Source organism: Lissotriton helveticus, chromosome 10 (assembly GCF_964261635.1).
Source record: "Lissotriton helveticus chromosome 10, aLisHel1.1, whole genome shotgun sequence".
Taxonomy (NCBI): Eukaryota; Metazoa; Chordata; class Amphibia; order Caudata; family Salamandridae; genus Lissotriton; species Lissotriton helveticus.
In genome coordinates, this window is record NC_136071.1 from 656,658,011 (window position 1) to 656,683,984 (window position 25,974).

The window sequence follows — 25,974 nt, forward strand, 5'->3', positions numbered from 1 at the left end:
ATCACATAGTTGCTGTCAAAATGCTGAGCAACTTAATTGGTGAAACATCAAGTGAGAGAACCAGACCACTTTGATGAGCTGAAAGAAAACAGTAACTGACAGAGTGTTTTCTGGTGCATAATATTTAGTGTTTTTCCCAATCAGCAGTGGAGTTGCTTCCGAGACCACTTCGTGCAATCTGGCAGCACTGGAGAGAAACTATTGGGGGGCGGGGGGGGGATTCCAAACCAGTGTGAAGCCTAGAAGGACAATAAATCCATAAGGTAAGACTGTGGGAGAAAATGTCCTCATCAGAAAGCAAGCATTCAATTGTGCCTTCCTGATCAAATGGCTTGATAACACAAGAATATGGTCTGTCATATCACATTTCAGCCTGAACCCAGTTTAGTATATGGGGATAAACCGACTGCAATTAGCCTTAGCTGAATGCCTATCCTCCCGTTACCCTTTGTTCTTAAAAACACTAATGGGGAATTTATAAATAACTATTTGGTTGCGTAGTGGGGGCGATCATTAAATACATTCACTTTCCATTCAGCATGTATGGTATTACATATAAAGTATAATCTCAAATTCTTAGGTTCCTTTATCAGTTGCCCTGGGTTCCATCAGGCTCTTCACATAATTTGTTATTATTGGACTTGAAAGGACCAGAGGGAGCTCTTCAAGCCAGCTCGCCTTGTCTCCGATGAAGCTAAACCTCATCAAGCAGGAAGTATTGGGCTGAACACTGCTAGGGTGCATGCAGAAACGTTTGAAAGCAGATGTCACACAGCAGAGTTTTCATTCTGATCTGCAACATTATATGAAGTTCAAGTGATTACAGCCAATCTACATACTAATATAGAGTTCCTCCTAGTTTTATTTGAAGACCATTTCATTTAAGGGCTAAAGTCTATCAATTTCAATTGAACTTAAAATCTAGTGGCCTCCATTTGCCCGTGCACAAAGGTATGTGGACACGATAGGACATTAATCGGACTGTACCCTTTGTATAAAAGGTGTACCGGACTTGAACACACCCAACCTGCATATTCACTAATTTTTAGAGGGTCAAAAATACATTAAACCCTTGTTTGAAAGGGGAGAATAAGGGCAACACAAGCAATGATGGACATTCTCTTTTCAGCATCAGCTGTGAATGACTGCTGTTGATTTAGATTTCTTTCAACACCTTCTTAGTCCATAAATAAACTGGTATTTCACTATCAATTGTGTATGTTTGCCATCAATTAAGCTCTATTCAAAACCCTCCAATTTATAAACTAATTCTTCTCAATTATGTGGCATTGCACTTTTGGTAACATTACATATCCTTTTTTCAAGTTACAGTTGTATTTGAAGTGTTATTTATAAGCGATATCGGTCTCATCTTCTAAACAAGATGGAGAATTCTCCTAAGACCTAGGTCACGCACTCTCCAACTTCTAATCTTGAAGGCTGTTACTTTCCAACTTTATCTTTAAATAAGGCGTGTCTTTCATGTCTCTGAGTTTATTGGAGAATGTTCATTTTGTGTGGGGTTTTGATTCTTTTGAACATTGGACCATTTACTTTCGTAAACTAGAGCAGCAGGTCAGAGCCCACATATGTCCAATTATCTAGATGGGTTGGAATATGCCAGGTCATAACCGCTTTACTACTATTGCCGTGTCACTCAGACCACAAAGGCTGGCCTCATTCCAGTCATCTTCCGCCTTGATCCATCTACAAGTGGCTTGTGCTTATTGGAGCATGTTAGGGAGGTCTGCAAATATCTCCTTTGTATGTGCACGCCTAATACCAAAGGCTTTATGGGTCTTTAACTACTTTGTGAATATCAATGCACATGAAACAGGAGGTAGTCACCAGAAACAGTGGCCCATGCGGTCATGTGAATTACTAAGATACTAAGAAAAGTTATTTTTTTAAACAATTTATTGGTTTTACAAATACAGGACATAAGGTTGCGGTGTATTAGGCACCCACGTAGGGGTTCATCAAAAAGACGTTTGTTTGGTCTCCATGAAGTGATTTGCAGGACATGGTCTCATGCACATGGTCGCAGTCATCCATAGCCAGGTGCGATTGAACTGTTCCAGAGGAGCATCGGCTCATTTCCATCATGTATAACCAGGAGTGCCCTTCTATCTATGAGAATGTCACTTGAATTGATAACTAACCAGGGGAAAAGTTGAGGATGGACCCTTGTAAAGGTAGAGGATGGACCCTTGTAAAGGTAGAGGATTGACCCTTGTAAAGGTAGAGGATTGACCCTTGTAAAGGTAGAGGACGGGGCAAGCAGGGGAGGGAACAAAGCCGATCGAGTTCCCTGGCAAGGCACAAACCGCTGTCTTGCCTCCTGGGCCAGCATGGACATGTGTGAGGTGCTCTCGGGCCACAGCGCAAAGTGTGAGTAACCATAGCTAGTGTGTATTGGGGGATGGGAAGGGGAGTACACCTCCAAACCCAAGAGAGTATGAGGTCCAGAGGGGCTGATGAGGTGGCCAAGCTCTGGTCCGGTCATGGGTACTGGGATAGAAACAGTGTGTTCAAGTCCCCAATGCGGTCATGGCATTGAGCTAGCGACTTGGGTAAGTTGCCTGAACTGTTTAAGGAGTGTGTCCCAGCCTGTGGATAAGGGGTGTTTGAGCAGATGGTGGGCCTCTTCATAGAGAAGGCTATCTCCTTCAGCCATCCCCCACTTAATGTCTTGTGTCATGCAGCCACCACTGTGGATGCCCTCCAGTGCATGGTCCAGATTCTTTTAGTCAGTAGAAGCGCCAAACTGGCGAAGCGTGTCCTCACCTTGTGGCTTTTCCAAAATGTAAAGCTGCCCAGAGCCCAGGCCTCCCAAGAATAGATGTCCGGTAGTGCTACAATTTCCTGCTGTGCCTCGTGTATCAAAGACCAGTATGGAGAAAGGGCTGAGCAAGACCACAGCATGTGGCGCAGGTCAGCAGTGGCTGAGCGGCAGTAGGGGCAACACAGGTGCGCATTTGAGAAGTAGTGATTAAGTTGTTTAGAGGTTAAATCGGCCCGATGGAGAATGGAAAAGGAATATGCTACTTACCAGTATGCATCTGTTCTTGGCATGTACGGCTGCTGATATTCATATCTGTGCATAGATCGCCGCCTAGTGTTGGGTCCGGATGATTGCACTTTGTTGTCCTGGAAGTGTCTTCGAAGTATCACGAGATAGGTGACTCCTCCCTTGGACTACAGTGCGCATGGGCATCCTCTCCATCCTCAGATTGTTTTTCGCCATTGTGGCAGAGATGGAGTATAGTACAGTAAGATGTCCATGCAAAGAGTGAATGCTACAGCTGCAACAGGCACCGGGGAGGCGGGTGGGCGATATGAATATCAGCAGCCCTACATGCCAAGAACAGATGCATACTGGTAAGTAACATATTCCGTTCGAGGCATGTGGGCTGCTGAATTCATATCTGTGCATAGAATGTATAGCAGTATCTCCCCTAGCGGTGGCTACCTGTGTCAGCTGCAGCAGTCTGGAAAAGAGTTTTGAGAACAGCCTGTCCTACAGCAGCTTGCTGTTTGGAATGTACATCTACACAATAGTGTTTGGTAAATGTATGTGTGGTTGACCATGTGGCTGCTCTACAAATTTCGTGTAAAGGAATATTTCCAAGGAAAGCCATGGATACCCCTAGCTTGCGTGTGGAATGCGCCCTAGGGGGAACTGTTAAGGTACGTTTTGCCTTTAAATAACATATCTGGATGCACTTAACGATCCATCTGGCAATACCTGGTTTTGAAATAGGGTTGCCTTTGTGTTGTGGTGAGAAAGCAACAAACAACTGTTTTGTCTTTCGAAATGCCTTAGTTCTATTTATATAATATAGCAGAGCTCTCTTGACATCTAGAGTATGCAAGGCCCTTTCAGCTACTGTTTGTGGGTTTTGAAAGAACACTGGCAGTTCTATGGTTTGATTTATATGGAAATGGGATACCACCTTTGGCATGAATTTAGGGTTTGTTCTGAGAACTACTCTATTTGCATGTACTTGAATGAATAGCTCTTGAATCGTTAGGGCTTGCAGCTCGCTAACTCTTCGAAGCGAAGTAATGGCAATAAGGAAAGCTCCCTTCCAAGTAAGAAATTGTAGTTCACATGTGTAGTGGTTCAAAAGGTGGTCCCATAAGTCTGGTTAAAACAATGTTCAGATTCCAGACTGGTGAAGGTGGGTGTCTTGGAGGAATTACGCGTTTAAGTCCTTCCATAAACGCTTTAATAGCTGGCACCCTAAATAGTTAAAGGTGTTGCCTGTTTTGAAGATAAGCTGCTAACGAAGCTAAATGTATCCTGATGGATGATTAGGCTAAATTGCAACGTTGTAGGTGCAAGAGATAGCAAATGATGTTTTGAGTAGAAGCATCAAGTGGGTTAATACCGTTGTTGCCACAGTAAATGACTAAACGATTCCACTTAGCTGCATAACATGCTCTGGTAGTGGGTTTTTGTGACCAGGGGGCGGGGCCACTCTCCCGGGGGCGACTCACCTCTTCCCCTCCATCCATGCTCCCCTCTTTTCGTCCATGCAGCAGCCAGTGGTCTGGAATGGGGCAGCGCCTTGGGACACATCCAGCTCGCCCGACGAGGAGGGTTGCTGTTTCTTTAACTGGACAGAGGACTTGTCAAACCACGCCCCCTGGTCAGCTGGGACCCCGGAACTAAAAGCCGAGCTGCCGGAGGTGGAGGTGTGTTCATCACCCGGAGGCGTCGTGGAGTCGAAGGAGGTCGGAGAAGAAGTGAACCAAGGAAGCAGAACCGGTGTCGAGAGCGAAGAGGAAGAGAGAACGGAGGAGGATACGAGCCCAGCTGTAGCAGAGCCAGGAGGCCAACGACAAGGCGCTTCGCCCAGCCACACTTAAAGGGAAGTGTGGCTAACCCAGGTACGGGACCGTATCGTGGGCTGGGCGGGTAGAAGAGGTTTAAAACATCCGTAGTGCACCAGTTTCCGTCATCCTCTCACTGTACCCCTTCCCCTGCTTCACACCGCCACTTCGTTGTTTACTTTGTTGCACGAGTGTTTCCCCTCACACCCACTCCCTGAGCAGTCTCAGCTCCCCAGAGCCTCAGCCTGAGTCGGTATTCTCTTTTCTTTCCATGCACCCGGCCCCCTGAGACCGACTGTCAAGACGGACGGGACTTCAGTATCCAGAAGCCCACGGGAGGGAGGAAGACCAGGAAGTGATTTCCGAAAAGAGAAGAGCTCACCAGTTCGTCGAAGCACCGAACCTCCACTGCCCTACTACCGAAATCTCCCGCAGCAGCGCAAGCGATTGTTTAAATCAATAAAACCGGCTTTGCCTGTACATCCTGAGTACTCATTTCCCTTGGTCCCGCCACAGTTTTCTTTCCTCTTTGATAATATTCATGAAGTCTGGGGGCAAGGTTAGGTATCCAAACTCTAGGATTTCAGGAGCCAGATCGCCAGGTTTAGCTGTTGCGGGTCTGGGTGTTGGATTTCTTCATGGCTCGGAGTTAGAAGATTGGGTGTGAGTCGCAGTCTTTGATGAGGCACCACTGACAGTTCTAGGAACGTTGTGTACCATGGTTGCCTCGCCCATGTTGGCGCAGTTTGCGTGCTACCAGCGGTATTAATGGAGCTGGGGGAAAAGCGTACGCAAATTTGCCTGACCAGTTCATCCATATGGCATTGCCCTGCGACTGCGGATGTGGGAACCTGGCGGCAAAGTACTGGCATTTAGCGTTTTCACTTGTGGCAAACAGATCTATCTCCGGGTGTCCCCACTTCCGGAAGAATGGTTGGAGCACCTTGGGGTGAATTTCCCATTCGTGCATCTGTTGGCTATGCCTGCTGAGCAGGTCGGCTACTTGATTGTCTTTGCCTGGGAGGTGCTCTGCCATGAGAAACATGTTCCTCTGAATGGCCCATTTCCACATTGCTTGAGCTAGGTGCGACAGCTGTGGCGAGTGTGTTCCTCCCTGTTTTTGAATGTAATACATAGCTGTCATGTTGTCCATCCGGATCAACACAGCTTTGTTGCATAAGTGTGTCTTGAACGCTTTTAGGGCTAGAAAGATCGCCATCAACTCCAGAAGGTTGATGTGCATTTTCTTTTGTTGTACAGTCCAGAGTCCCTGTACTGTGTAATGTAGGACATGGGCTCCTCATCCTAGTAGGGATGCGTCCGAGGTTAACAACATTTGTGGGACAGGCTCTTGGAACAGTCATCCCTTGCAAAGGTTTTGTGGATTCCACCAATGCAGAGAGTCGTATGCCCGACTGTTTACAAACACTAGGTCTTGTAATCGCCCCTGAGCCTGGTTCCACTGCCTTGCTAGGCACTCTTGGAGCGGACGCATATGTAGCCTGGCATGAGGGACTATGAATATGCACGAGGCCATCATGTCTATTAGTTGCATAAACACTCGAGCTGGTAATGAGTGTTGGGGTCTGAACTTTTGGATCAATGTTTGCATTCCGTTGATCCGTGCTGCATTGGGATATGCTTTTGCTGCCAGTGTATCTATCGTTGCTCCCAGGTACTGTTGGACGTTGGAGGGTTGCAGATGTGATTTTGGGTAGTTTAGCGAGAAACCTAAACTGTGCAGGAGATGGATGGTCTTTGACATGTGGTTGGCACATTGCTGGGCTGATGGCGCGTGTATTAGCCAATCGTCCAGATATGGGTACACATGGATGTGTTGCCTCCTGAGATGTGCCGCCACTGTAGCTAGGCATTTGGTGAACACTCGTGGAGCTGTTGTGACGCCAAATGGTAGGACTTTGAACTGGTAGTGCTGTCCTTGAATGGTGAACCTTAGATACTTTCTGTGAGCAGGGTGAATTGGTATATGAAAGTATGCGTCCTTGAGGTCTAGAGTTGCTAGGAAGTCTCCCTGGCGAAGCAATGGCAAGACTTGCTGGAGAGTGAGCATATGAAAATGCTGCGACAAAATGTACAGGTTGAGGGGCCTGAGGTCCAATATTGGTCTGAGAGACCCGTCATTCTTTGGAATAAGGAAGTATAGGGAGTATACTCCTGTTCCTTGATGTTGTAGTGGGAGTGGGACTGGTTCTATGGCCCCCTTTTGCAGCATACTGATGACCTCTTGCTGTAGTAGCGTTATATGTTCCTGTGACATTGGACGGTGCACGGGTGGTATGTTGGGTGGTGTTGAGGTGAGTTCTAGGCAATAGCCATGTTGGATAATTTGCCTGAGCCACTTGTCTGTAGTGATATTTAACCAGACTGGCAGAAATTGTTGTAGTCTTCCCCCGACCGGTGTTATATGGTCTGGGGGTAGTGCCAAGAAGTCACTGTTTGGTGTTAGTGGAGGATCTATTTGCATTGCCTCCATGACCTCTTCCCTTGGTATTATTACCTCTGTATCCACCCCTGTTTGTGTTCTTGTTGTATGTGGATTGCGTGTTACTTTTGTAGGAGGAGGATTGCTGTGATGTATTACTTCGCGCTCCTCCTCTATAATTGGAACGAAGAAAGGAGCCCCGGTGTTGTTGGGACTGTAGAGCTCCCATGGACTTCGCTGTTTCAGCTTCCTTTTTCATTTTGTCCAGAATTGAGTCAACTGCTGGACCAAACAAAAAGTCTGGGTTTATGGGCTGATTAAGAATAGTAGATTGTACTTCATTCTTAAAGCCTGATATGCGAAGCCATGCGTGTCGCCTCAGCAGCACGCTTGTGTTGATGGATCTGGCAGCTGTGTCTGCCGCATCTAGGGCACATTTAATTGAGGCATTTCTGATGAGCTTTCCCTCTTGTATAAGTTCATCTGCCTGATTTTTGTATGGCTCAGGTAAGTGTTGGAGAATTTCCTCTAAACTGTCATAGTGCGCCCTGTCATATCAGGCCAGCAAGGCCTGTGTATTGGCTATTCTCCATGAGTTTGCTACCTGAGCTGCTACTCTCTTGCCTGATGCCTTCAAGATATTTGACTCCTTGTCTGGAGGAGCAGCCTCTCCAGTAATTTGTGAATTTGCACGCTTTCGTGCGTTGGATACCACTAGGGAGTCTAGGGGTAGTTGCCCCCTGATGTATGTGGGATCTATAGGTGCAGCCCTATATTTCTTTTCAATTTTAGGGTTCATGACCCGTGCCCTAGCAGTGTCCTTAAAAATGTCACTTGCGTGCTTTAAGACGCCCTTCAACATGGGGAGTGTTTTCACATGTCTTTCCGATGTTGTTAATGTATCAAAGAGAAAGTCCTCTTCAATAGCATCAGAATGCATATCTACATTATGGTAGCTTGCTGCTCTATCTAGTAGAGAGTTAAAGGCTACTGTATCTTCGGTGGGTGATGGCTTGGTTGGGTATACTGCAGGGTCTGTAATGGGCAGAGTCCCTTCATTGTCTGGTTCACCTCCCCCACCCCATGGTTGTGAGTTGGGGTCTCCATATGGGTTTTGTGGATAACCAAACCCCACATCTGCATCCTGATCTTCATCTGGGTTGTACTCAGAGCGTGCAGGTGAGTTTGTGGGATGTGGAGTGGTAGGCATAGCTGGACTGATAGGCTCAAAAAGTATTGGAGAGGTAGCACAGTCTCTTTTTCTTGAGTGGAATTCTAGAAAAGTCTTCAGTAGGCAGAGGTCTTTTCTTTTTTGTGTAAACAGTCACTTTACCAGTTTTTGGGTCAATATATAGTTTTGACTGGTCTTCTGTGGAGGGGTCTGGATGGATAATCTCTTCTTCCACAGTTTTTGGCCTTGGTGCCATCGCCTTTGGTTTGACTTTTTTCGGGTCGATGCCTTTAATGGGTTTGACTGCTTTTGGTGGTTGAATTGGTTTTTGAGGTTTTTCGACAGCTTTTGTCGGTTGGACGTCTTTTGCAGGCTTCACCACCTTTTTCGGACCGAGCGGTTTGGTCGGTTCGGCAGTGTCTTTAGGCGGTAGAAGTGTTTTAGGAGCCTGCGGTTTCGGCTCGATGCCCCTTCTTGGATCGATGGGCTTCGGCTCGACCGATTTGCTTTGGTCCACCTTAGGTTTCACTTTCGGTTCAACGTTTGATTTGGGCGTAGGCCTTTTGCTTTCGTCGACCGTTTTTTTCCCTTTGTCGATAGTTGAGGCTGATTTGCTCGATTCGACGTGCTTTGTTTTGGGGGTCGAGTCGACGTGCTTTTCTTTGGGTGTCGATTCGACGTGTTTTGGCCTCGAGGTTGACTCAACGGCTTTTGACGTGGAGGTCGACTCGACGGGTTTCGTCTTCGATGTCGACTCGACGGCCTATGGCTTCGAAGGGTGTATTGGAACTGTGGCCTTCGGGTCGACGCCCTTGGGCTTAATCACCTTCGGTTCGACTACGTTCGGTCCGAAGACAGTATTGTCGACTCGTTTCGGTTTCGATGGAACCGGTGTTGTATGTCATGTCTCAGAAGGCTCTTTTTGTATGTTCTTAGCCGGGCGGTATGGCGGGGCTATAGAACCAGTATGTTGATCTTGGCTAAGGCCTGCTGGCGATGCCTAGATCCGAGTCTCTGATATCGGTGTAGTGTCTGTATGGGGCGGTGTACTCACGGTTCGCCCATTGTCGTCATCGGAGTAGTCTTCGATCGCTACAATATCTTGATCGTATTCCTCGAGATTGACGATTAGTTCCTCCTCTTCGAGGTAATATTCGGAGTCATGCTCAGAGTATTGTTCTTCGTCTTGATCAGAGTCTTCGGTGCTACCCAAGTCTTCCTCATCGTTGAAGATATTATCGGGCTCTGGTGCCGACCTCTGCATTTCTTGCCTCGCCGCCCGTCGATTCCGGATAGTCTTCTTCGACCGGAACTGGGCGCAGGCTAGGCAACTATCTTCATTGTGATCTGGAGATAGGCATTTGTTGCACACTGGATGCTTATCTGTGTAAGGGAACTTGGAGTTGCACTGTGGGCAGTATTTGAATGGATTTCGTTCCATCGACGGTCGGTCCACGTGGCGTCGAGAAGGCCTCACGGCCCGATTCGACGACCGGAGTGCAACAGGTGTTCAAAAAGTGTATCGGTACCGAGCGCTTAACAATACCGACGGATCCGAAGGCCTTTTAGCCTTTAGAAAAGTTTTTGTTGATTCTGAACTTGGAGTGCTGGAAAGTACATCTGAACCCAATGGCGGGAAAAAAACAATCGGAGGATGGAGAGGATGCCCATGCACACTGTAGTCCAAGGGAGGAGTCACCTATCTCGTGATACTTCGAAGACTCTTCCAGGACAACAAAGTGCAATCATCCGGACCCAACACTAGGCGGCGATCTATGCACAGATATGAATTCAGCAGCCCACATGCCTCGAACATCTGGATTCCCAGGCATTTAAATGTGTCCGCCAACCACTGGACCCTTGTGCCTTGTAGCCTGAACCCCGGGTCTTCCACTCCATCGCTAAATGCAAAGAGACCCGACTTGCCTGCGTTGCCCCGGAGTCCAGAGAGCTCTGCGAAGCAACCCAGCAGGCGATCTAGACTGTCCGGGATATTGCTCACATCTCTGACAAACACTAGCAGGTTGTCAGCATAGAGCGACACCTGGTGTACGCCATCCCCCAGCGGAATACCAACGGCTAGTGTCTGCCGCATGGCCGCAGCCAAGGGCTCCATGGCCAGCGCGAAGAGTAGCGGTGACAGCGGGCACCCCTGTCGGGTGCCTCCGCCCACCGCCATTGCCTCCGATATATAGGGCTCCAACCTCACGCGGACCACCGGGTTACGGTACAGAAGGTCCACCATTTGTAGGAAGTCAGTGTCTAATTCGTACTTCTCCAGTACTGACTGTAGATACCCCCACTCAAGGCTGTCAAATGCCTTTTCCAGGTCTAATACCAGGCATCCTGCTTTAGGCCAGTCCCTCGTCGCTTCCGCCGCTACCCTGAAATACCGCCTAAGGTTCAGTGATGTGGACCGCGCCGGCACAAAGCCGTTTTGATCCGGGTGTACTAAATGTGGGACCACCGGTGCTAACCGCTCTGCAAGGATTTTGGCGTATATTTTGTAATCCACATTCAGCATTGCTAGCGGACGGTACGAGCCTAGCTCTGTGGGGTCTTTGCTAGGCTTGGGCATTGACACCAAAAATGCCTCTCGTAAGGTCGGTGGGAGTCTGCCCTCGTCAATCGCTGTGTTGTACAGTTGGAGGAGCCAGGGCGCCAGGATCTCTCTGTTGGCCTTGTAATATTCAGCTGGTAGGCTATAGGGGCCCAGAGATTTCCCCGATGCCAGGGCCTGGATCTTTACCCCAACCTCCTCCAGGGTGATAAGGCACAGAGTGCCCCGTTCTGGGCGTCCGTGGCAGTGGGCAGCGCGACTAGGTCAAGGAACTCGTCCAGTGCACGTCCGGAGCCAGTACACCAGGCCGTGTACAGTCGCCTGTAATGGTCAGTCAGCGTCTGGTGAATTTCGAGATGTGTAAACCATTTCCCCTCCCCCGTGCGAATGGCTCCCATCAATGTTCCTCGGTCCGATCTTTGTACCAACCAGGCCAGAAGTCGCCCAGCCCTGTCCGCCTTAGCATGCGTCCTGGCGGTATGCGCCACATAATTGTGACATCTCAGCCTTTCCATTAGGGTCCCATGCTCCCCCCTCAATTCCCCCAGATTGACCGAGTGCTTGCCAGCCCCCTCGCCCTCCCTCTCGTATCGCAGAGGCTCTGATTCTAGTTTAGTCAGGGAATCGGACACCGTCTTGCGAATATTCCAGGTATCACCTATACAGTGTCCACGGATGGTCGCTTTATGCGCATCCCATTCCAGCAGGGGATCAGCCGCCGTCTCCGCATTGTCCTTAAAATATGCCAGGATGGCAGTGCCTGGTGAGGAGCGAAACTCAGCGTCTTAAAGTGCGGCTGGCTGCAACCTCCACATAGGTACAGGCGGCCGGTCCGCGTCCTAGCTAATCCGGAACAAGGGATTATGGTCAGAGTGCGTTCTACCCAGGTATTCTGTCGCAGCCAAGAGCGGGAGCATTGACTGGGAGCCCACTATGCGGTCCAGGCGGACATGCAGGTCATGAACTGCTGAATAGTAGGAGTATATTCTATCGGTGGGATGTTGTACCCGCCAGAGGTCATGTATTCTCCAGTGGGTAAGCCAGTCCTGCAGCGCCTGCGCATTTGACGCCACCGGCGTAGAGCGCAGCGGGGGAAAGGATAGGTCCAGGTGCGTGTCTAGCACCATGTTAAAGTCTCCACCTAGTAACCATGGGAGACCCGCGTAAGGGTGAAGGACTCGATTCAGGCTTTCCAGGAATGGTTGCTGACCCGTGTTGGGGGCGTATAGGGAACCCAATAGCACCACCTGCCCATTGAGCTTTCCCTTTGCCAGGGAGTACCTCCCCTCCTGGTCCACCTGTGTTTCCTCGCATACAAACGGGACGCCAGCTCTTACCCAAATTAGCGTGCCACGTGCATGTGCTGAATATTCTGTGCCATATATCTGGCCTCTCCAGCGCAGCCGGAGCTTTCCAAGCTCTGCTCGGGACATGTGTGTCTCTTGTAGAAGCGCGATCCCTACCCCATGTCGCAGTAGATAAGAGAAAACAGAGTAACGGCGCGCTGGGGTGTGCATGCCTCGGATGTTCCAGGTTACAATGTTAGTGCTCGCCATGTATGGTGTTGCATTGTCGCTGCGCGGGAATCGGGGGGGGTGGGGGGGGTTTGGTCCAAGCGAAGTCAGTGGACTGGTGCTCCGGGGAGAGGTCTGTATGTCGCTCCTGTATCTTGTAACCAACATTCAGCAATGGAACATATGGGGCGAATACCCAACGGGGCATACGTCCAAACGAAATGTGTCTGTCCCTCAGTGGGTCGTATTCTCAGCGCAGTGTTCGCGCGGTGAGATGTGTAGCCAGCAATGTAGTGAGGTTGCTCCCTCATTCTGGGCCTGTGAGTGTCTAAGAGGTGCTCAAAGGATAACCAACGTGCTGGACACGTAATTATTCTCCCCCCTGCCCCTCCCCCCCCTGACTCGGGCCAGCTCCTTGGCTTTTTGTCCGTCCCCCAGAGCTAGCATTGCCTGTCCGCAGGTTGGAACGCTCCCCCAGGACCCAGGTGGTGCACCCTCCCCGCGTGGCATCCGCACTGCAGAGTCAGCATCCCACCCGAACAGTGCATTGCCTGGCAATCAGGCAAAGGATATAGTGCTCAATGTCGGATAGGTAGGGTCTGCAGTTCAATCACTAGAGACTCTCTCACAGTCACATCAGGAGATCCGCTGTCTGTGGTGTCACCACTGGCAGGCTGATTTCTTCTGACAGCACTGTGGACGGAGAGGACGAACCGCTTGCATCCACGTCACTCTATTGCCGGACTTCGAAGCGGTCGGTGCTATTGGCCGTTCCCAATGTCGCAACTGCCTCTAGCGCTTCCTGCCTCTCCTGCCGCATCCGCTCTGGGCTTGGGGCAGCCTGGCCCGATTCTGCGCTCTGTCTGGCTCTCCTCTTCCTCCTCCGCCTCCTGGATTGTTGCTCTTGCCAGCCGCCGACCTCCGGACCCGTGGGCCTCGTCCCTGACCACTGCCCAGTCTCCTCTAGCCAGTCCCAAACGTCTGACGGGGCCTCAAAGAAGCGCGTGCCCTCCTTGGTGACCACTCAGAGGCGCGAGGGGAACAGCAAGGAGTAAGGTAGTTCCAACTCTCACGGCTGCCGCTTCACCGCCATATACGTGCTTTTTCGCTTCTGGACTGTCGCTGTGTAGTCTGTAAAGAACATCACTCGGCTGTTGCCCACCTTGAGATCAGCCAGTCTCCGGGTTTCGCGGAGCACCACGTCTCGGTCCCGATAGTTGAGGAGTTTAAAGAGAAATGGGCGAGGCCGTGCCCGGGTCGCTGAGCCTGCGCTGGTACTCTGTGTGCCCTCTCTACTACAAAAAGCACGGAAAGCGTCCCAGGTGGCAGGAGTTCTTGCAGCCACCTTTCCGTGTATTTCTCGGGGTTCTTCCCCTCCTCTCCCTCCGGCAGGCCAACCACCCAGACGTTGGTGCGCCGGGAGCGCCCTTCCGCATCCTCGGCTTGGTCTTCTAGCACCTTGACCCTATCCACCAGATCTTGGAGCACTGTGGCATGACTGCGCACCACGGGTTGCAGTTCTTGGATGGACTGGCGTTGGGCGGTGACCGCCTCAGACAGCTTACGGTGATTTACATGCAGCAGCGTGAAATCCGACGTGACTTTATCTATCCGCGCTTCAAGGGGTGTTTTGGTTTGCACCAGGGTGGTTCCAATACGTTCCACCGCCACCAAAACAGTGTCCATCTTAGCTGCCAGCATTGTTGTGAGCGCCGAGTCCTCCCTGCTCCTCTCCTGCGGTGGGCCCGTGTCGCCCGCCGCCTGCTGCTGTTGCTTTGGCTTGTCCCTTAACCTCCAAATCGCCAGCTGCTACGCCGTTGGCATCAATGTGCAGTTTCGGTGTACCAGTATGTAAAGGAGGGCGCCCCACCAATCCCGGTATCGCCGCCTCAGCCGCTAAGGGGGACCCACTCAGGATAGGCCGCCCCTGCCAGTTGGCCAGCTCCGGATATTTGCTGTGCGGGATTCCTTCTGGTCCAGCGCAGTTGTCGCTATCCTGTGCTCCCCCCTTCGTTGTTCGGCGCCGCTTTATTAGCGCTCCTGTGTGTGACTCGCGCCTGCCGTCGAGTCAGTGTCTGGCACTATACTAAGAGGCCCCCCCCCACTGTTTGTCAGCTCAGTCCTGGGACCGAGGAGTGTGGGTCAGCGCAGGCCAAAACTGCTCACAAGGCACTGTATGAGGTGTGGCCAGATGAAGTTGACAGCTGCTGCTCCAGCTATGTCTTAGCCTACTAGCTCCTCCTGCGCTCAACTGGCACTGGCCTACAATGCCCCTCTGTATGCAGAGTCGGGCCAGTGTGGTGATGACAGCAAAAGTCTTAGCACCGCTTCGCAACCATGTTCTGAGGGGGTAAGAAAAAGGAAGGGGCGCCCCCTCGAGCTAAGTTCGGTCTTGAGCTCGGACACAGATGTGGGGTGGCAAGTGAGGGCCCCTCCAGCCGCCGGCGCCCCTACCAGCGGGCACGTTATCAGCAGGCTTCGTGGGTGAGGAGCGGACAGCATATTTCAGGGTGTCCTGCAGGCCGCCATGTTAGGGCCAGGCTGTGGTGCAATCACCGGTACTGCAGCGCTTCGCAATCAGGCACCCACCTTCAGAGAGTCTGTGTGCCGTTCACGACCTCAATCAGCAGTCTGCCGCGAGTCCAGAGCGGCTTCATAGGGCTGGGGAACACGCCTCTTCAGTCTCCGAGGGGTCTCAGACTTAAACCGGGCGAGTCAGAAGTGCGGCGCCATTTTGCGGAGATCACCCCTCGCAGAAGCTCAGGCTGTGGGTGATTGCCGGGCGTCCCAGGTGAGGTGCGTCGCTTGGTCCAAGCAGCCTGCATGTGCGTGTATGCACCCCGCTGAGGGCTTAGAGGGCCGCCGCGGGTCATGTTCTGCCGCCCAGCCCTCCCAGGGCCCGCTTTGCCGAGGCCTCTGGTTCGCCTCCGGGCTCGGGCTCACCTCCTCTCGCTGCCCAGCTGGATCTCTCCTCGCGTCGCCTGCCTCAGGGCCTTGCACCCCCCGGTGCTGGCCGCTCACACCTGATGATTGGAGCGCCGGGCCCTGGCCAGTTCTGCCCCCTCTCGCCGCGGTTTCCGCCTCGTCCTCAAGGCCTCCGGATCGACCAGGCGGTGGGTGATTTTCGCGCCTCCAGTGACTGTCGCTGTGCCACTGCTCAGTCCCCGACTCTCCGTTACTGCCGCTCCTTGACTCAGTGGCCTCCTTGTATTCTAGCTCACTAGCCCAGCTCGGTCCCGTCTGCGTGGGAGCACCTCTGCAGGATAATTCCAGGATAATGAAGGCCCCGTGGACGGAGCCTTACCAAAACCCGACCGCCATGTTAGGCTGCTGGCCACGCCCCCAGACTAACTTCTATCTTGATCTTGCATAAATACATACATGCACAGATGATGTAATTTCTACATGAAGAGAGTAAGTGACATAACCCTACCCCTCCAGGACATATTAAGAATAACGGGTGAAAGTTTAATTGTTTTTAACATTGAAAGGGAAACAGATACCTATGCTAACCTAGCAAACATACAAAAAATTGTGTAGTTTAATGTGATATATAAATAGTGTTACACTTGCACCAATAAAATAAAAATACATTAATAGACAGTACATGAAAGGCGAGGTAAAACTTACTTCAATATTTCTGGCCCAGCAAACATCATGATGTCATGAATAGCTTTGAACAGGAAACTCATGAGAAAATAAGGTCCAAAGGTTTTATATAGCACCTTAAACAAGGAGGGCTCTACAATCTTTGGAGGGGGTCTTACAATTAAAGCCTCTGCCTCTTCGGTCACGTCACAGTTGGAATTACCTCTTTTCTCATTTTTTTGGGGCGAATAAACCATTTTTAATGGTTGTCTGAAAGAAAAACAAAAAAAGTCTATTTTTACACTATTATACTAAACCTTCGCATGCTACACCAGGACCTAAACAATATAACCTTTCAGGACTTGTTGCAACACAATTGTCTTTAGTAAGTGTTTACAATTTGAATATTTACAAATTACAGGTCAGCAGGTTCTAAAAATGCATTTTACATTAAAACCTAAATGCCACAAAGGCTTAGAAAATATCTAGGCTTTAGTATAATTATGTTAAAGTTCAGTTTTACAAAGAGCAAACAAGCATTTGCAATACAATAGTGCTCACATTTACACAAGTTTGAGCTATTTGCATTGTAAATGACAATTCCTTTTATTTATGTGATGTTTTTAAAAACAAATAAAAGGCATTGTCATTTACAATGCTAATAATTTAAAGGCGTGTGACAGCCTTTTTTTTTTTTAAAGATAAAGTGCTGAAAAATCAGATCTCGCTAAGGTGACCCATGTAGGCATAAACAAATCACATGTACTAAATAAAAGTGAAAGGCCTCATTGCATGCTGAATGTTGAAGGAAAGCATGTTGCAGAAAAACACGTCGTGCCTACAGTACCAGAAACTCATAAAAGAAAGGAACATGCTACTTAGCAGTATGCATCTGTTCTTGGCATGTAAAGCTGCAGATTCTCACACTTCGCATTAGATCGCCATCTGGTGTTGGGCTCGGATGCTTGCACATTGTTGTCTTGGAAGAAGTCTTTGGGGTCACGAGATAGGTGAATCCTCCCTTGGATGATAGTGCGTATGGGCATCGACTCCATCTTTAAATTGTTTTTTGCCATGATGGGAAATGATGGAGTTAGTAGAAACAGAAAAGATGTCCATGTGTGTATATCTAAATAAGATAGAACTACAAAAGATACAGGTCCTGGGGAGGTGGGTTGGCGTGTGAGAATCTGCAGCTCTACATGCCAAGAACAGATGCATACTGGTAAGTAACATTTTCCGTTTGAGACATATGAGCTGCAGATCTCACACTTATTATAGACTATACAGCAGTATCTCCCCTAGTGGTGGTCACCTTTATCTGTTGCAGTAGTTTGAAAAAGAGTTTTAAGACCAGCTTGGCCCATAGAAGCTTGCTGCTTGGCTTGCACATCCACACAGTAGTGTTTAGTGAAGGTGTGAGTTGTAGACCATGTTGCTGCCTTACAGATGTCTTCTAGGGGAATGTTCCCTAAGAATGCCATAGAGGCCCCTAATTTGCGTGTAGAGTGCGCTCTAGGGGGAACTGTTACGGTGCATTTTGCTTTTTGGTAGCATATCTGGATACATTTTACTATCTACCTTGCAATTCCAGCTTTGGAGATGGGATTACCCTTATGTGGTGGGGAAAAGTCTGCCAACAATTGTTTTGTGAAACGGTTTTGTTCTGTCAATGTAATAAAGCAGTGCTCTTTTGACATCTACGGTATGTCGAGCTCTTTCTGCTACGGAGTCTGGGTTTTGAAAAAACACTGGTAACTCCACTGATTGGTTAAAATTAAATGGGGAGATGACTTTAGGAAGGAATTTTGGGTTTGTTCTAAGAACTACCTGGTTACGATGTAATTGTAAGAATGGCTCTTGTATGGTTAAAGCCTTGATCTCACTTACTCTTCTTTAGAATCAAACATTTTATTAAGCGGCCAAGCATCACTGTACACAGCCCAGCTGCCTACATCAACTCGCCGACAGGGCGTACTCCCATGAGAATCGTAGACAGCGTCTTGGCCTACAACCCAGAGGTCGGCCCCGCGTATCTGTGGTAGCATCATCACCCCACCGGATGCAACATTTCCGCAATTTTTAAAAGGTGAAGAGTCCAAGGAGAACAGGAAGAAAAAAAAAAGAAAAACATGACCAACTACCTCTTCCCCCACCCACTCTTCCCTACAACCCCCCCCCCCGCCGGCCCCCCCTACCCATCCCAGCCCACCCCACTCCACACCAGACCAAGCCAGGAACAACCATCTCAGAGGCTCCCCCTTTCCTTGGTGTGCAGCTCCCAAAGTCTCAACTGCACGTTGTAGCTCCGACCGGCTCTAGAGGGATAAGCTGAATTTGCAAATATTTCGGGCATGTCACTTCCCAAAGGTCTTTGGACAAAAGCTGCAAAAATGGCGCCCATAGGGTAGCATATTCCGATCCCCTTCCATCCATACCCAGGGACAGGCGTTCCATAGCAAGGGTGTGCCACAAACGCTGTCCGGCACCGCCTGAGAGCCCCACCGTGCCAACAGCACCTGCCTCGCAGCCAGCAGTGCCAGCGCCAGTTGCCGGCCAACAATCGAGCGGAATGGGAAATATTTAGGATAAGGCAGCCCAAGTAGTGTGTGTTCAGGGAGTCGGGGCAATGTTATCTTGAACGCACTGTCCAACTCATCAAGCACCATCGTCCAGTAGCGTTCTAATTTCGGGCAGCGCCACAGCAAGTGTGTCAGATTCCCAGACATCCCGCACCCCCTCCAACAGAGACCTGATTTAGCTTTATCCCACTGTGTGACGCGCGCTGATGTATAGTACCGGATGTATGATGGTACAACGCGTACCGTCACAACGCATCCCTTTACCACGCATCCCTTACAACGCAAGTCGTTACCACGACTTGCGTTGGGGCGCGGATTTCGAATAGTATAATTTACTATTCTAACACCAGTCCCCGTGGACCCTAGGGAAGGTGTTGGGATAGTAAATTTACTATTTTTAATCCTTTAGCGCCCTCCAGCGCAAGTCGTGGTAACGACTTGCGTTGTAAGGGATGCGTGCTAAAGGTACTGCGTTGTAAAAACTTCGTGGTAAACGATGTTTACCATAGTACCAGTATGTCGCTGTTTTATATGCTGATCAATTTGTGGAAGTCTGTATATAACAGCTTCACCAATCGTCGTGACTGAAAATCGATAATGGCGGACGGTGCCGGCAGACTGTGGTTAACCGGGTTAGATCTCCAGACGAATTTTTGACGTACTGTGAGAAGCGATCGCGCTACTACATTCCAGCTCCGGCATTGTTCCGGCTGAAGGGCATTATCCTGTCGGCATCGACCACTTGTCACTCGTGACGATCCGCAAAGCTGTTAACCACAGTCTGCCGGCACCGTCCGCCATTATCGATTTTCAGTCACGACGATTGGTGAAGCTGTTATATACAGACTTCCACAAATTGATTACTACCACAGTGTACCCGGCTGGGCACACTAAGTTGTTTTGACCTTTCCCTATCACGCATGGGCTGCTAGATGTGTATTCACACACTGCGAGATGTCCCCCAACGACCAGTCCTGACGAGAACACTATTCTTCCGTGTCGAAACGCCGTCGACGCTATTGGGAATGAACCACGCAAGACAGTGCCTATAAACAGAGATAGCCACTGTACTAATCATTCATTGTATTACTGCCCTTGGTCAATTTCCAGTTTCCTGTACATATCCCTAGTAGAAACCTGTAGATATTCACTTACTGTCACTGATTTATAATTTGGTTCTCACACAAAACACGAGACACACTGCACTTGTTTCACTTTACTATGTGTATAAATTGTATACTAATGATGAAATCAATGTTTTGAAATACAAAAACCTTGATACAAACAGCCTGTATTGTGAGCCTTGCTTCTCCCCTCGGCATCCCCTGTCAAACCCTCTACTGTTCCTTGAAAATTGCTATTACGCTTTCTATTGACTTTGCATTGTACAAATTTTATACCGCAAGAACCATTGTTTTTCCTTGATAAACTAAGCGCCCTGGTTCCGTTGCGAGTAGGGTTCCCTTGTTCTTCCCCTGTGAGCGATGGAAGACCGGCAACGAACGCCTAGGGGGAAAATCAGGGCTGTCCACAATCGGCGTCATAGGCGAGGGGAAGGAGGTCCATCCCTTACGCAGCGCCAGCTGGTCCCAAGCCCGTAGTGTCGGGGAGGTCACCGGGGAGGAGTGCAACCCCCACGCACTATGTCTACACGGCAACCATAGCTCTCTCCAGATATTGCAACCCGCCACCATTTGATCCATGAAGAGCCAATGTTTACTGAACATGGGCCTATTCCATTCTACTATATAGCGCAGGCAGGATGCCTGAAAGTATGCCGCGAGTTGCGGAAAGCCCAGGCCTCCAGCCGCCTTCAGGGGACGTGGTCACCGTGAACATCGCCCGTGGTAGTTTATTGTTCCATAAGAACTTATTGAGCAGCACCTGGAGTTTCTGCAACATGCCCTTCGGTGGCATCAGCGGCAACATCTGAAACATATAAAGGATTCTAGGGAGGATTGTCATCTTAACGGCAGCTAGTCTACCAAACCACGCCAGATTCAGGCGGGACCAATCCGATAAGGACTTAGAGACCTGCTCAGCCCAGCGTAATTCAGGGAGAGCGTTCTAGGCGAATACCAAGATACGTAATGTCGGACAATGTGTCCATTGAAAAACGAAGTCCCTCTGCAGATCTGCCACATCAGCAAGCGGGACCGATACATTCAGGATTTGGGATTTGGAGAAGTTGACCTTAAACCCCGGCGCTTTGGGGAAGGCTTGAATCTCCGCTGACAAGTGCCGCAGGGAGGGGTAGGGATCCCGCAGTGCCAAGATAACATCATCTGCGTATAAACTTATTTTATGCTCGTGCGCACCGAAGCGGATGCCGGTGATATCGGGTTGGGACCGAATACGCTGGGCAAATGGCTCCATATAAAACACGAAGAGGAGCGGCGAGAGGGGGCACCCCTGCCGCGTCCCGCTGGCAATGGGGAAGGATGCCGATTTGCAACCATTGACTCGTACCACCGCTCTGGGAGTTGCGTAGAGGCATTGGACCCAGCGTAAGAAGTTATCACCCAAGCCAAATGCTCTCAGCACCTCGAAAAGGAACCCCCAATCTACTCGGTCGAAGGCTTTCTCCGCATCGATGGAAAGCAGAAAAGCCTGCGCCTTCGACCGATGCACCAAATCCAACAGATGGAGCAGCCTCTTAGAATTATCACTGCCCTGCCTGGTGGGAATGAAGCCCGCCTGGTAAGCGTCAATCACCCCGTCCATGAGAGGGCTAAGGCGCGCAGCTAGTATTCCCGCAAACAGCTTAGCATCTATATTCAAGAGCGAGATCGGCCTGTAAGAGCTGCATTCAGCAGGGTCCTTCCCAGGCTTGAGGATGACCGGGATGGCCGCGTCAGACATAGAAGGAGTGACCGCTCCGGTGTCAAGAAAGGAGTTGAAGAGCCGGGTTAAAAAGGGGGCCAGTTACCTGCAAAACGTTTTATAAAAAATGGCAGAGAACCCATCGGGCCCGGGAGACTTGGCCAGCTTAAGTTGAGAAATGGCCGAAATGACCTCCTCCATGCGAATCTCTGCCTCCAACACCTCAGCTGAATCAGGGCGCAGGGGCGTGATACCAGCTGTTGCGATATATTGCTTTATGTCTGCAGGCGCCGCACTCTCTCCTGTGTACAGTGACTGGTAAAAGTGGTGAAAGGAGTCAACAATTTCCGCATCGTTGGTACGGGACGTCGCCCGATGATCCCTGATTTCGGTGATGGCCGAGGCCTGGGCCCTCGGACGTGAGCGGTGTGCCAGCATCCTGCCTCCTTTATCTCCACACAGATAGAATTTGTGGCGCAGGAAGGCGTATTCTGCCCTGGCAAGGTCCAGATGCTTAAGCATGCGTCTTTGTTTCTAGTTCTCTCCACACCCTAGGTACGCCTGTCCTCTTATGGATTGCTTCCAGTCCCCGCACTTGTTATGTTATTCTGAACTTTTAAGCGCACGGGCACCCAAGGGTTTCAGGCGCTGGCGGTAAGGAAAGAATGGTAGCAGTTAACCTATCCCGAGGCTTGCTTGAATAGCCAGGTCTTCAAGGCGCCCCGGAACTCCATGAGGTTGGTGCATTTTCTGAGCGACAGGGGAAAAGAGTTCCACACCTTTGGGGCGAGGAAAGCGAAGCGACATCCACCGTGACGCTTCCGTTTAAAGGAGGGTAGGGTAAGAAGAGACAGATGGGCAGAGTGGAGCTTGCGAGTAGGCTCATGCTTGATGATTAAGTTGTTAATAAACATGGGGCTTTTCCAGAGGAGAGCCTTGAAGGCCAAGCATCCCACTTTAAAGATTACCCGTTGGGCTATGGGTAACCAGTGGAGAGAGGTCAGCAGTGGTTTCGCCGAGCTCCCCCCCCGCGGTTCTTGAAGATCAGTCTTGCCGCTTGGTTTTGCACAATTTGCAAGCGTTTCGACAAGAACAGGGGGAGGCCTAGATAAATAGAGTTAGAGAAGTCCAGTCGGGACAGGACTAAGGCGAGTACCACTTGAATGAGCGCTGAGTGGGTGAGAAGATGAGCGATTTTTCTGATATTGCAGAGTTGATGGAAGCTGGCAGAAATCACAGCTCCCACTTGGCCTTTTAGGGAGAGGTCAGAGTTTAAGGTGATCCCGAGGCTTTTCACCGAGAGAGAGAGGGGGAGGGAGGAGATCCCATTGTCGACGGCCAGTAATGGGGGCCCCAGCTGACCGAGCTTTTGCCCGGGAGTACCAGCTCGGTCTTCCCTGGATTGAGTTTTAGGTGGTTCAGCTCCATCCACCGTTGGATGTGCAGCATGGTCGCCTGGAATTCCGTGGCGGAGTCAGTTGAATCCAGTGGGAAAATTAGCTGCAGGTCGTCAGCATAGTTATAGATCGTTACCCTCCTGTTCTTCAGGAAATATGAAAAAAGGGGTTTGAGATATAAATTGAACAGGAGGGGGGGGACAGTGACCAGCCTTGCGGGACACCGCAGGTGGTAGGTAATTTGGATGCGGTAAAGTTTCCGAGTTTGACTGCCTGGGTCCGGTTACTCAGGAATGATTGAACCCAGCCGAGAGCCGGGCCACGCAGCCCGGCTTGTTCGACACGGTGTAATAAGATGGTATGATCCACCGTGTCGAACGCTGCCGACAGGTCCAGGAGCACCAAGGCCTGATTTATACCCCTGTCGGCATTGGCCCTCATAGTGTCCATGACTGCGAGGATCACGGCTTCGGTTGAGTGCGCCTGACGGAAGCCGGCTTGGTTGGGCTCCAAATAATCCGATGTTTCGATGAAATTGGAGATGCAGCTGGCCATGTGGGCTTCCAAGATCTTTGCTCCAAAAGGGAGAAGGGATATGGGACGATAATTAGAGAGATTAGCCGGTTCGGTGCCCGTTTTTTTAATTAACGGAACCAACGTTGCATTTTTAAACGCGGTAGAGACCAATCCCTGTGCAAGTGACTCATTCAAAAGGGGGAGAATGCCTTGCGGGAGTGCTGAGAAAACATCCCTTAGGACATAGGGGGGCAGCAGTCATTAGGTGAACCGGACTTCACTCGATTCATCGGTTCCACTAACCGAGGCTGATCAATTGGAGAGAAAGCCTCGAGTTCGGATGGGTTTCTACAGCTGTCCTCGATAGCTGCCGTGCTAGGCCTTTCCGGGATGCTTTCTTTTATGGTAGCTATCTTATCCATGAAAAAATTATTAAGCTGATTGCAGAGCTCTTGCGTAGGGGCTTGGGGGGGGAGAAGTTCTAACATCGTTGCAGAGATCGTTCACAACCCTAAAAAATTCTCTAGATTTGTTGTTAGCGTTCAAGATTTTCTCAGAGAAAAATGGTGCCTTAGTAGTTAAAATGGAATTCTTGTAGTTCCTGCGGGCGGCCGTGTATGACGCTCTGTCCACCTCTGAATACCCATGTCTCCATTTCCTCTCATATTGGCGCAGTTCTAATTTTTGTTTCTTCAAGTCTGCCGTGAACCACCTATGAGCATCCATGCGACGGGCAAGGGAGAATTTAGAGAGAGGTACATGCTCTTTACAGGCTTCCGAGAGCCAGTTAGAGATATCTTTTTCCATACGATTGATGTCGTGAGAAGGCGCTGGGATGGATGTGGACAGGGAAGACAGGAAATCTTGATTATTTAGTGATCTCCATTTCCTTACTACCCCTCCCGCTGGAATAAAGGCTTTCGGATGGCCGTGTAGAGTGCAGGAAAATTGGATTAGATAGTGATCAGACCAAATGCAGGGGGTTGCCGTCGGGATAGACAGAGGGACATTATGGGACCAAATTTGGTCCAGGATGTGTCCTTTTTGGTGGGTGGGGGTCAGGACTGATTGAGAAAAGTCCAAATGGAGGAGGAGCTCAGAGAGCTCAATGGCCTGGGGCCCTGCCGCAGGGTCATTAAACCAATAGTTCAAATCCCTAATCAGCATTACTTTGTCATAATTGACAACTAGGCCAGCCATTTGTTCGCTCAAGGAGATCGGGAAGGTGGGCATGACCTTGGGGGGGGGGGGGGCGATAGATCAATGCCAGCACCATGGTTCCCATGTCTGTATCGGTTTTAGTTAAGAGGATTTCAGTATCCGGTAGGTCAAGGGAGGGTAAAGTAGTAAACATAACGCCACCCCCTAGCTTTCCTGAATCTCTATTCACTGATAGTATATAATAATCTGCCGGGAGAGCGGCTAGGACATCCGGTAGGGAGTCTTGAGTAAGCCAAGTTTCAGTAATGAGTAGCATGTCCGGTCGGTCTGAGTTAAGAAGTAGAAAAATATCAAGTTGGTGTTTTACCAAGGACCGCGTGTTCAAATATAGGCAGCGAAACGTGAAGTCCTTAGATGTTAGGATTTTACTAATAGAGAGGGATGATTTGTCAGGAGGGGCCTGGCCTGGCTGGGGGAGGCAGATGTTATTGGCCGTAAGGCAGGATCGAGTGACCTGGTCCAGGCTAGGGAGGCAAGAGTGTTGTAAGGAGCGAAGTTCCATAGAAGGGTAACTAAGATTTTCGCCATACTGCCTAGTCCCTAGACCCGTCCTGGCGCGCACTGGCGCAGACGGGCTTGCCTTTGGCACGCCTTCGGCGCGCCCGCTGCGCTCGTCCGCTGCGCGTCCCGGGGATGCACATTGTTTATAGGGAAAGTTGGCGGGGGCGTGGCCTGTTGGCAGTGGGCGTGGCCAGTGGCCTCTGGGGAATGGCGGCAAGAATGTTGTGACCCGCGGCAGCGATACGATCAGCTGCGCGGGGATGCCCAGTAAGTGATGATCAGAAGTACATGTGCCCAGGGTGGAGAGAGTAAGTGGATAAAAACACAATATACAATCAATTTTAAAAGTAAAATACTAGCATTCTCCCGGCTTCCGCCTCAGGAGATAGGTTTTCCTCTGGCTGGCTGGCTGGTTTTCACTCTCCAACTCCCCTCGTTTCTCCCTACGCAACTTAGCATACGTGGCCGCTAGCGCAATGAAGTCCCCTCTGACCACTAACTTCAACGCCTCCCAGATTGAAGCTATCGCAGTGTCCCCCACCGTGTTTTCAGCTAAGTAGTGAGTGATTGTGACTCTAATTTTCTTAACTGAGTCAGTATGCAACATGGAGTCTCTAAGCCGCCAGGCAGCAGAAAGGGGTCGTGGGCTATTCAGGGAGACCTTCACCGAAAGGAGCGCATGGTCAGAAAGTGGGTGAGGGGCAATGTCGGCCTCAAAGGTGTGGTAGCAGGGCCGGTGTGGCCAGGAACTGGTCCAAACGCGCATATGTCTTGTGCGCTGCGGAATAATATGTATAGTCTCGCTCTTGGGGGTGCTGC

At 50.1% G+C, this 25,974-nt stretch overlaps 1 protein-coding gene across 2 annotated transcripts in view; it reads right to left on the bottom strand.

The window, feature by feature from the left end:
- LOC144784432 (multidrug resistance-associated protein 1-like) overlaps positions 1–25,974 on the bottom strand; it is a 1,651,426-nt gene that overhangs the window by 1,175,057 nt on the left and 450,395 nt on the right. For both annotated transcript variants that reach the window (XM_078663183.1, XM_078663184.1), the window contains exon 8: positions 16,158–16,385. In XM_078663183.1, coding sequence (XP_078519309.1) covers positions 16,158–16,385 — 228 coding nt within the window. The remainder of the gene's footprint in view (positions 1–16,157; positions 16,386–25,974) is intronic.